Below are 12665 nucleotides of genomic sequence, written 5' to 3' on the forward strand. Positions count from 1 at the left end.
TCCTTAATCTTAATCACATCTGCACAGTCCCTTTTGCCATGTGACCTAACATATTCACAGGTTCCAGGGATTAGTGTGGACATTTTTAAAGGGCCATTGATCTGCTTAACAGGGAGGGGTTTCTTCTGGGGTGTTTAAAACAGATTGTTGCATCACTTTTCTTCAGTTTTTCAAGTAAACCACCACTCTTAAATTTCCCTAGAGTTTTGTGGTTATCTTAATTCATGTTGCTAGCTTAACATGTTTTAGAGTTAATGAAAGGGCTAACAAATGATTTTCCCAGAAATATAAATAAGTTACTGATTTTCTTTTTAATGGCATAGAAAGAAGGCAGGAAAATCTTTCCTATCTCTTTGACTGGCTAGCTAGCCAAGGCAAATACATACCTTTGCAAACAGTAGACTTTGTAATGAAGTTGAATTATGTCGTGGCTGCAACTTGTGGAGGTACTTTGGTATGAGAGGTATTTAGTAAATATATGGTCACAAACTTTTTAGCCTCCTAAGAGTTTATATTATTTATCATTCACTTCACACATATTAACGAAACTCCTACTTGATGCTAGACATGGTGTATGTTCTAGGGATATGTATTTATGTGTGCCCTTATAGGACTTTCTGATCACAGAAAAGAAGAATTTTAGCTCAAGTAATTACAATAAATTATGATGATTTAGCATAATAGAGGTACATGACTCTGGGACCACAGCATCCAGGCGATCACAAGGCCTCATGTGTCACGGTACTCTTGCAGCTTGTCCCCAATTAGACATTCTAGATTTCCGTTAGCCTTCTGACTCCAGAGTTTCTTCAGGGATTTCTGGGATGTGGATACTGGCAGTCTTCCTGGAAAGCAAAATCTGTGATTATACTTTCCAGCAGTTTTTTTTTTTTTTAAATCTGCAGTTTCCTATTCTTCACTCATTGGATTTCTTTAAAACTTTGATTGTCCTCTAGATAATAATAAAGAAAATTAGTTATTTTATACTGTGTTATGCCTAACGTGCCAACAAAATGTAAAATGATGCTGCTTATACAGGGAATAACTTTCTTAAAAAGCCCGAGAAAGCACTGTGGTAGTTACTCTGACAGGTTAGCAGCTGAAAGGTAACTTGTTGAGTGCTGTGCAGTGGAACCTTCCAGGCTGATGGAAATGTTCTTTACCTGTGCCACTCCATCCAACAGCCAGTAACCACATAGCTCTTGAAATATGGCTAATGTGTTTTTAAGTTTTAATTAATTAAAATTACAATTTCAATAGCCAGTGGTAGCTAATGAGTACTTGATTAGATAGCATAGACCTGTGTCATATTTGAAATACATTTAGATAATCATATTTTTTTCTTATTTAAAAACCACAATAATGGTTTTTAGATTAATGGACTCCAGAGTTCCAGCTCTAAGGTGGCCCTGGAAGTTATACCTATGGAGGTGTCATTAGAAACTGTGGCTGTTGAGAGTCATGAGGCTCCTACACCAGGGCAGCTCCTGCCCTTGCTGGTGTGGATTTTGCCTCCTTGCACATGAGCTGTCCACCTGTAGCAAGAAACCCCAGAGACTAGGGAAGCTTCGAGCTGCCGGCCAGCTGTGATTCGAGTGCTGGATCTCTCGGAGATGCCATGTGTGGCCTGTGGTAATCTCGCGAGTCTAAATGTTTAATCCAAGAAGACTTCCTGGCGTTCCTCACACAGTTGACCTTTATTCACTCGGAGTAAAAACAAACAAAATTTGATAAATTGGGCTGAGAAAAGACAGACTACCAAGACTCAATAAAGGTTTAATGCCCCCTCAATTGTTTACAACTACTATTTAGAAGATAGTTCTATAAAAGATAATATAAAATAAATTAAAAAGTCAGTTTTTACTTAAGCTACCTTACCTTGGTCCTTGACATACTGCATACATACAGTGTAAAGGGGGCCCATAGGTATGGTCATCCCACAAGTATAAGAGCGTGTCTTCCCAGATCTTACGGAGGTCGGCTCCAAATACCCAACGTGAAGTCACCCCCAGTGCTTTGATATTACCTAACTCCGTTTTCTTCACAAGCAACATCACTAGCCAAAATGATCTTCATTTGTGCATTTATTTTATTTATTTGTTTGTTTGATTTCTCTCCCTCCCCAAGTCCCCACCAAAACCCTAAAGACATCGTGTCCTTGATTCTGTTCTGTATTAGAGAGCAAATGTGAGGAGGTAATCCTAGAATATCATAAACTTGGGCTAACTGATCAGAAGCACTCCACACTGTAGATTATTTGTGGGGGAATGAGATGCCCATCAATTTAATGTATTAATTTTCCTGGATGTTAGAACTTTGTTTCTTGCTCCCCACTCTCCTCGATTTTTCATTACCACTCTCATATTGTAATTATTTGAGTATCCTGGGTCAAAAGCAAATAAAAAACAGCCTCCATTTAGGCAGTCATTAAACTACTAGAATGTATGCTAAGAATGCAAAGGAATATGCAAAGCTTACTTATGAAATGGAGGTATTTGTTGGAGGCTTTAAATGTGTGTAGTGAAAATACCTTTGTAGGTCTGTAGTTTGAATACATCGTGCACATATGTATATATTTTATTTTTTTAAGTCAGTTTTATTGAGGTATAATTTATATACTGTAAACTGTACTTGTTTTAAAGGTGCAGTTCAATGACTTTTGGCAAATGTAAGGTACAGATGTTTTTGATAGAACAATGAGATACTCCTTTCAGTTCATTGGATTGGTGCAGTTTAGAAATTGGAATGAATAGGAAAGTGTGGACCACCTGGAGCAAGACGAGGCCAACCTTAGATAAAGAAAAGTAGCAAGTGTGCCGAATATAGTTCTTACCTGATACGGAAACCCATATGATCCTGGTTTTTATTGGATATGTGAGCCTCTTGGTATCAGAATTTGTCCCAGTTGTAAAGAAACATAGATTATCACACTGCATATTGTCTGATGGTAGTTGTTAGGGAGATTTTTTAAAAAAATGCAACTTCTGACTTTATGCTTGTGGAAAATAATTTACATTCAATTTATAATAGAATTTTATTGATTGTGTTCTTATTTGGAATAACTGCAGGGAAAATCACCTGGGCCAACACAAGTCAGATACCATTTACTAGAGGTTTAGTTGTAAAAGGAAAGTAATTTCAATTTCAGCACTGACAGCTGTTGAGTGAATGTTCCTGTGATATCCTTCACAGCAGGAAATGATATATTGTAACTTCTGCTCCCCTGATTTCCTACACACCCAACAAATGCAAACTGCAGGGATTGTGCTTTCTAAATGTCTGAATAGCCTAGCTCGTGTGGACAGACTGTTTTTGTGTGTGTGTGTTTTGTATTTTTTTTAACATCTAAAGTGGGTAAAATTGTGATTGCAAAAGTGGGTATATGGGTGATACACAAAACCTTGGTTTCCTCCTCCTGAAATTGTTTTTCCATTTGTGCCATGATTACACCTGGCTTTATGTGGAAAGGTCGTATTGGAGCTCTGCATTCTTTCATAGAATGATGTAGGAGATTGCATCTCATTTGAAAGATGTATTTGTTTACTTTTTAATGCTCCAAATAGATATGTTTCCTTTATGCAGAGATCAGTTTTGGTTACTTGTGATACTTTCTTCACTGCTTTTTTTATTTTATTTTATACTAGTTTTTAAGATATGATAAACTATAGCCTGCCACATAGAAAGGAGTAAATAGTTTGAACCTCCTTAGGTTCAAGAGTACTGGGAAATTCTTGACAAAGAAGGGAAATATGTTTTATATGTTACTGTTTGGGAGCCTCAGAATCTGTTGCTCTGGTGGGTGGCAGAGTGACACTCCCCAAGAATGGGAGAGGAATTCCTTCCAGTCTGGCTCAGGGTCTTGCTGCCGTCCACAGTCCTGTCCCACCTAGCATGGCTTCTTGCAAATGACAGAGGAGTGGACGATTGCAATTAGGTGTTGAGGCAGGCCAAGCTGCCCCAAAGATTCCCAAATAGAAATGTGTCACAGCTTTATTTTCCCCCAAAGAAACGATTCAGTTTACCTCCAAACTAATAAGAATTCAAGATTGCTTCCCTAATAGTATACATGGCAAACTGTGGCTCAAGTTTAAAACTTGATTCCCAAGTAAAATGCTGTGAAAATAAGCATATTTGCAGTAGACTTGAGGCACTTTCTTTAGTGGTTCAATTGCAGCTTATATTCTCCTTTCAACTAGCAGAGCCTGATCTTAACTTGGTAAACAGAAGTCAGGTGGTCAGTTGGCTGTTCTATAGATATACCTCCTCCTTGAGAATCATGTGATTGTCTTGTGTCATTATGTCCTCTTCCCTGTACAGCAGTGCTGTTTGGTAGAAACATAATGAGAACCACAAATGTGGGCCACATATGTAATTTTTAATTATTTAAGTAAATTAATTTTAATCTTATTTAACTTCTTTCCAAAAGATCATTTTAAGATATAATTGATATGAAAAATCATTAACGAATTGTTTTACATTTTTTTTTTCATCCTAAGTCTTGGAAATCCAGTGCATGCTTTACATTTATTGAATATCTGGATTCAGACTAAGCTATGTTTCAGGTGCTCAGTGGTCACATTTGGCTAGTGGCTGCTGTATTGGACAGTGCAGCTCTACAAAATGGGCTTCCATTGAAATGGAGATGGAAATGGAGACTGAAATATTTGATGTTGAATGTTTGTACTTTGGAAACTTCCTGAGAGTGTAAGTGGGGATAAAACCTTTCCGGTCATCAGGTTATTCAGGGACACCTAAATCCTCCAACTTCAAGATTAAATATTTTATGTGATAGTATAAAGTAGGTAGGACAGAAATACATTTCTCCCATAATATTCAAGGAAAGAAACTGGTAAATGTTAAGAATAAAGAAAAACAACCAAACCTTTAAATGCAATAAATTTAGGCTCAGGTGATGATGATGATTGCAATTTGAGTGAAAAATACTGTGAAAAAATACTCTTTTACGGACATCTGCTTTGGTCCCGGAGACAACCCTTTGAGGGAGGTTCTAATCCCTGTTTGCCAATGAGCACACTGGAAAAGATTTAGAGGTTTCTTCCAAGTCACACAGTGAGTGTGCCAACCCCTGACCAGTGGATTCTGAAACCTGTGCTCTCAATCACTTTCTGACTCCCTTATTCTGCCTTGCCTCCAGGATTGCCTTGGGTCACTTGGACTTGGAAAAAAATTATGCAAATGAAGAACAGTTACCGCTGACTCCTAAACTGTTGCAATGATCCCTGTGCTCCTTGCTTATTTCCTCACATTTTCCTCAGTGGTCAGAAAAGGAGATGATTGGGGAAGTAATCACCCTTGAAACGCTGACCCATGCCCTCCCATTTCTCAGTTACACCCTGTGGCATTTATGTTTCCGTAGTGGAGCTCGGGCTACCACTCTCCAGCCCAGGTGTGATGATCCATCTGCTGAGGATCAGTGCCACAGCATGAAAAGGTTATTATTTTTTCTTAACCAGCTAATCTTGCTGTGAGACCCACAAATCCACCTTCTCATGATTTCTTCCCTTTGTTTTGAATTCTCAGTTGCTCAAAAACAATTCCCTGCCGAGTACCTAAGTGCTCCTATTGATATTGTGGTGCATTGAACAGGACTTAAATTTCCGTCGTTTCTGCAAAGACCAGGAGTAGCTCTGCCTTTCCCTTGTGATTCACAGATCAGACGTGTGCAGATATATCTGTTTCAGATTTACCTGTTCAGATGGCCACTGTGTTTTTATTCTGTAAATTAGATGTTTGTGTTGTAATGTTTGGGGAAAATTCTGGTTCCCTGGGCCTGTGATGAATTACACTTTCCTGTCTCAGTTATCCCTCAACCTCCTCACCCCTTTGGATTGATTTGATTGGATTTCAAATAGGATCCTTTTAATTTGATTACATAAATATGTTATGGATATTTTGAAAGTCTTCTTTTCCTTTTGGTTTTTAATACTATATTGAAGCTGTTAGCCTTATCATTTTCTGTTTACTGTTATTTATTTATTTATCTTGCTGTATTTGAAACCTAGTTGTGCTTACCTCTTACTGTTTAATGAGCAAGATAATCTGGGAGAAAAAAGTTCCTCAGATGTGGCTGAGTTTTAATTAAGTTGCATGTAAGTTTATTGAACAAATGCTGCAGTAAGAAGATGCTTTTATATGTTCTGTGTATTCCTAGCTCTCTCAGGGTAGGTTAGATAACTTAGGACCAGTTCCTCCAAACAAAAACATAATCAAGGACAAAGACTGAATTACTTCATTGTCAGCAAAGGGTTCGTTATCTACAACTGCACAGTTCTGTTTTCTTAGAGATTGCTATTATGCATACATTTACGTCTTTAAAGGCTTTAAACTTGACAAAGCCTCAAATTTTTATTAAAATGGCAGCTTAGCACTAGTTATTGCAAAAGGAGATAGGATTTAAAGTTTGCTTTTTATCTTACTGTTTTGTGTTGTTGTTTTTTTGTATACAAATCTGGCTTTCAGGACCTACCTATCCAATTTCGGAGTTTCCCCATAGCCGCTGCTTGTTTTTGTGATTTGTTTTTTTATGCCATCTATCCCAACTTCTTCATCTATACACTGTGCTTTAGAAATTTTCTTGGTTTTACTTCTCTCTTTCTGCCTATCTGATATGTGCTAACTCTTCAGATTCTGAGAAAAATAGTCTTTTTTTATTATTCCAAAATGCCATCTCCTTATCACAGGCTTATGTTTACACCCCTACAACAACCTTAATAAACTCAAACCACTTACTTTTATGAACCTGGTCAAAATTTAAGAACGTTTAATGCCTATGAAATTGTTAAACTACAATGATAAAAATACTAAAACAAGCAGGCCTTTGACTTTTATGTGATCATCACATCCTACTTCCAAGCCTTCAAATTCAAATCATTTTCTGACTGTAATCTCCTGCTTTTCCACTTTACTCCCAGCCTCTCATTCTCACTGATTGTCATCTTATTTCAGGCTTCCCTGCTAGTCCCCCAAGTCACCTCTCCTTTCTGGCTAAACAGGCTTCTCTATTCAGTCTAGTCTCTGGTGTCAGTCATTCCAAAGCATTCTAATAACAGTCTAGAATCCTGTAGCCTGTAACTTTCTAAAGCTTGTAACTCTCTATTCAGTGCCATTTCATTGTTTAAGAACCTAATGCTTCACATTGCTCTGTCCTCCCCCCACCCTTCTTTTAGAAGCGACCTTATTCTCTGGGCTCGGGGACATTTGAACATGTGGTGGCACTCATCACAGGTACTTCTGCATCATCTCTGGATTCTTCACTACTTTGTGACTCTTCCTTGGTTACAGAGGTGCTTAATGATTGTATGCGGAACGATTCAGGAGTCAAACAGGGACGCTTGAATACATTTTGGTTGGTTTTGTTGTTTTCTTGGTAATTAGAATCTATTATATCCAGTTAAGGACAGCAACTGGGGAAAAGTCTGTTATAGAGAGTCTGACAATCTGATGACTTTTATCCTGGGTTTTATGCATTTACAGCATTGTTTGGGTAGTGAAGGTGTTAATTTTACTGGTACAGTGTAATAATTATTACCTTTTAGCAAAAGTACATTATAATAATTACAGCCTAGTCTCTTCAGAGAGAATCCTAATGTAATTGACTATTCACTGAACACATCTTTATTTTCACTACTTTTCTGGCTTTTTGGTAACTTGAGAAAACTCTGTGTAACACTCACCTTTGGTGCCTTTCACCTGATTATCTGGCAAATAAAAGACAAATTATGCATAGAGAATTATGCATATATCACTGCAGTCCTTTACCACTGTATTTATGGATGAACAGACTGATGCATAGTTTGACTTGTTTTTTTTTTTTTACTTATGGCTAATTAGTGGCTTAACTAAGAATTAAATTCATATCTTGATTTTTTTTTAGGCTTCTCTGATTATTCCTCTGTATATTTGGCAAAATAGTGATTAATGACATAATTGGATTTTTGTGGCCCATTAAAATATGTTGGTCTGCTGTTTTGAAAAAATGGAACTTGTGATACATCTCAATTTATTCTTTTCTGAAAGGTTAGAGGCAGGAAAACTTATACCTCCTGAATCCCTCTTTTTTAAAAACTGTATATAAGTGACAATGGATGTTTCTCAAAATAACATTATTTGAAATGGACAGAAAACAGTATTTTCTGCTGGTCTTACATGTATGTGTGTATATATATATATATATATATTTGTATCTATCTGTCTATCTCTTGAGCCAAGTAGAAATGATTTTGCTGTTAAAAATTACTATTTCTGTGTTTCCCCAATATAAGAAATGCTCATTCATAAAATTGATTTGTTTTTTAAATCATGAAAATAAGACTGTATTTTGACAGTTCATTGATGTAGCAGCTGCATTCATGCGGGAGAAGTGTGATGTAAAGCTGACACTGAGCTCTGCTTGTGGTAGGAAGTGCCTCACCCCCTGGGTACCTGTTAGTCTCATTTAGTAACATCCCTTGGCACCTCTGAGTAAAAGCCAAAGATCCAGTTTGTGAGCTAATATGAATTGTTCTTAAGGATTTTTATTCTTTTATGGCAGCATTACTTGTTCCTTCATCCCACCCGCCCCCACCTTGATTGCCTTTCTTTCTTTATCTGTGGGCACTACTATATTTAGGATCTTACCTTCTCTTGTCTGAAGTATTGCAGTATTCTGATTTTCTATTGCCCTTTCCAGTCGTTCCTCCATTCTGCTTGCTTTCTCAAATGTAAACTTGATTATGTGACTTCTCACCTGAAAAATCTTTTCATGGTTCTTTAGTATTGGATACAATGTTTTCCATAACCTGTCTTTCTATGTTATATCCAAAAATTCCCCCCAGCTAAGCCTCATCTATCCATAACTAGTTCAAAGATGTATGAAATAGCTGTGACGTACCAACTCTTCTCACCAAAACATAAGTTATCCCTTCTGGTCATAAGTAGAGGAGAAGTCTATTTCCTAATTCTGAAGCTTAACATCTTCATTTCTGTCATTTTCCCTCCCATGGGCTCCATGCTTGTCCTCACTGGGTTGGCTGATGGCCATTTTCCTGTCTATTAATAATAATTTTAGAAATATGATGTCTATATAGTTTCCTTATATCCTCTCGGTAGTTATTTATATCCATTAAAGTCCTTGCACCAATCATTGCTACCATTCTGTTTCTTTTTTACTTTTTCCCCTTGGAATTTAGCCCTTTCGCCTATTCTATCAAAGTATGGAGGAATAGGATTTACACTACCATTCAGGCAAATGTGTGGGTCCTTTTTATACATCTCTTCTTTGTACTTAGTATACTACATTAATCTGGGCTGAGAGAAGCTTCCTTGTGCACTGTTTACTCAATAACTATAGTCATGTTCATACATCGTTTTACCATTTTTAGAGGACTTTTGTATTTCTTAATCAGTTGATCTGAACGGTCCTGTTAGAGGATTACACTCACTTTATAGACTACGAGGCTGAAGGTCATATGGGTCATTGGAGTGGCCCTGTACCTCCCAACTGGGTGGGGGCTCCTCTGTAGGATTGCGCTCCGCCCCCCCCCCCCCTTCCAGCCTGTTTTCTCTGTACTCATTGGTCAAGGCTGCCATGGCTCTGTGTACTGGAATATGATTCACTGATTTTTAATTAGTACTTTGAATATATTATTTCACTTGATTACCAGCATTCCTGGCAGTGGGCATGCCTGGCATTATTAATGCCATTTTACAGATGAGGTTAATGCAAATCAGGATGGTCAAGAGACTCACCCTGGTTTGCCAGCTAGTGACTTAGAAAACAAAAACCAGGGCAGGTCTTTGGACACCGAGCCCATTGCTGTTTCCATTGGCCATGCTGCCTCTTTGCTCCACTGTAAGATATATTGGAAACTGAAACACATTTTTATTTTTGGGATTTCATTGACACAATTATCTGTTTTGCTCTATACTAAAGGGGGTCCTAATAGATCATGACAGGAGATTGGACATTGGGTGGTGGGCACACAGTGCAATATACAGATCTTGTAACATAGAAACCCACACCTGAAACCTATATGTTCATGTTGACCAATGTCACCCCAATAAATTTAATAAATTAAATGGCAACTGTTGGTTTAACTAAGCATGAGTTTTATATGCCATGGAACCACTGTGATGAAAGGAATGGTTATAATTTAATGATACATTATCAGAAACTTGTTACTTAAGGGAGAAATATACCAGAGGCAGGAAGATGTGTTTCAGGTAAGGGATCATTCTGTATCACTCCTTGGCATTCCACTCATCTTGCTCTCTGTAAATTTCAGGCCATTCTTAGCCTGTGGAAGGACGATAGGGAGGGGAAATCTATACTCCTAATAGTCTCCTAGCCAGTGGCTGCAGCATCCCAGCAGTACTGTAGTTTTGCTTCATCATTCATTCCCATTGTTTAGTCAGTACAATTGATTGATTGTAGGAACAGCAGCCTTTCTACGGAGCCTCTTGAGTGTGTATATTTATATTGTTCAGCAGCAAGAATCTTTACTGACCTGGTAGAATGTGGAGGACACAATGATGCTTTACTCCAGGTTTCCCCTTACTGGTGGAGTCTGCATAGATCATGGTCTGATTGCGGTTTTCTATGTAAGCCAGCACCTGGTTTTCACTGTGTCAGTGTCTGAATGTCCGCATCTGAGTCACCGTTTATGGAGTTAGGCATGGGTGTGGTGCTATGTAAGGACATAAAAAATTACAAAAGTATATACATACCAAGTTAAAAATCCTAATTTATGAATAATATTACAGGGAAACATGTTATGGTAGGGAAGAGGTAGGGAATCGGGAGTCAAAAGGTCTGAGTTCCTTACTGCACTGCGGGCTTGCTTTCTGATCTAACAAGTTTCCAACTCCTCTGAGTTTCTGTTTCCTCATTTGTCCAATTTAAAATAAAAATGCTCTGTCAGGGCTGTGAGGATGTTATTTACAGGATATAGATAACTACTCTGCATATCTAAAATGCCATATAGATGTTATTTATTTTAGTAAACAGTGATTACTATATGTTAGACCTTTTTAAATAATTTTTTAATTTTTCAATTACAGTTGACATAACAATACTATGTTATACACATAGTGATTAGACATTTACATACCTCATGAAGCGATCACCCCGATAAGTTTAGTACCCATCTGACACCATACATAATTACTGCAACGTTACTGATGATATTCCCTATGTGGTACTTGATGGAAAGTTATTTCGATTCAGACCTCCTGTCAACACTGCAAAGCAGGCATTATTATCTCCATTCAACAGATAAGGAACCAGGGATACAGAGTGTCTAAGGAATTGGCTGAGGGACTTACCACTAGTGCATAGTCCTGATTTAAGCCCCAGTTTCTCCTTTGCTGTGCTGACTGCTGTTAATTAAGGATCAGCAGTCGAGGTTTGAACTTTAACAATTTGCATTATGCTTCTAAGAATGGAAGTGGCATGCTAGACTAGACATGAGGGAGAGCCAGACTGTCACTATAGTTTTGCACTGTTTTAGGGAAGTTACTACTTAAATGGATTCTACTAAATGCCTTTAAAACACTTAGCTATGTTTCTGCTAAGATTTATGTATAAAATGTTTTCTCATTCTGACTTAACATCTGCATAAAAAATTCCCTTTGATGTGATCTAAAATGTCTTACAAATCTTATCTTAATAATTTTTCTTTTTCCCCCTTAGTCATTCCTACACTGGTCAAGATTACAGTACACTGGGCAGTGCTGGGAAGATTTCTTTGGATCAGATTGACTCGGTAAGCATCACATCCTTTAAATTTAGATCTTTGTCAGTGGAGGAAGCACGGATTTTCTTCAACCAAAGATGATTTTGGGGTCGGAATATTGGGAGAGAATATTATTCCTCTGTCTGCCAATCATTTTAAAAGAAATCCTATTTGCTATACAAAATATTTTTAAATCATAAAAATACCAAAATTAATCAGGAAATTGTTTGTATTCTGATGAAAACAGGATTTAATTAATTAGTGTAATGGGGAATTCTTTTATAGCTGAGTGGTGTTCATGTATTTATATTTAAATAACATGTGCATTTAGAAAAGAAGAAATGGAAAATGCTAAATGTATCTGTTTGCTAGGCTGTAACAAAATAACACAGACTGGGTGCATTAAACAACAGGAATTTATTTTCTCCTAGTTCTGGAGGCTAGAATTCCAAGATCAAGGTGTTAGCACATTTGATTTCTTGTGGGGCTCTTCTCACTGTGATACCACATAGTCTTTCCACTGTGCACCCATCCCTGCTGTCTCTTTGTCTTCTTAGGAATTGGACCAGGGCCCTACCCCCATGATCTCATTTAACTTTACTTTTTTAAAGGCCCCAAATCCAAATACAGTCACATTCTGAGGTACTGGGGGTTAAGACTTTACCATGAATTTCGGGAGGATGAAATTTTTTCTATAACACTAAGTATAGGCTCCCATCCTTGGGTTGCCACTAGATTACTGGCCAGCTCGTTACAATTCCACTTTGTAGTTCCATTGTAGAATGAAAGAGTAGCATACTTTACTATAGTCTGTAGGATTTCTCTTTAACACATAATTGATTTTCCACTTTATCCAAAAAAAAAAAAAAAAAGGAAAATAAACCAGCCATAAATTATGATCAATACTGGCGGTTAATATGTCTAGACATAACA

At 37.4% G+C, this 12665-nt stretch overlaps 1 protein-coding gene across 2 annotated transcripts in view; it reads left to right on the plus strand.

Annotated features, from left to right (window-relative positions):
- PRIM2 (primase, DNA, polypeptide 2 (58kDa)) overlaps positions 1–12665 on the plus strand; it is a 269429-nt gene that overhangs the window by 161629 nt on the left and 95135 nt on the right. For both annotated transcript variants that reach the window (XM_005863316.2, XM_014537315.1), the window contains one exon: positions 11690–11762. In XM_005863316.2, the coding sequence (XP_005863378.1) occupies positions 11690–11762 (73 nt within the window). The remainder of the gene's footprint in view (positions 1–11689; positions 11763–12665) is intronic.

The sequence above is a fragment of the Myotis brandtii genome, unplaced genomic scaffold (assembly GCF_000412655.1).
Source record: "Myotis brandtii unplaced genomic scaffold, ASM41265v1 scaffold176, whole genome shotgun sequence".
Lineage (NCBI taxonomy): Eukaryota > Metazoa > Chordata > Mammalia > Chiroptera > Vespertilionidae > Myotis > Myotis brandtii.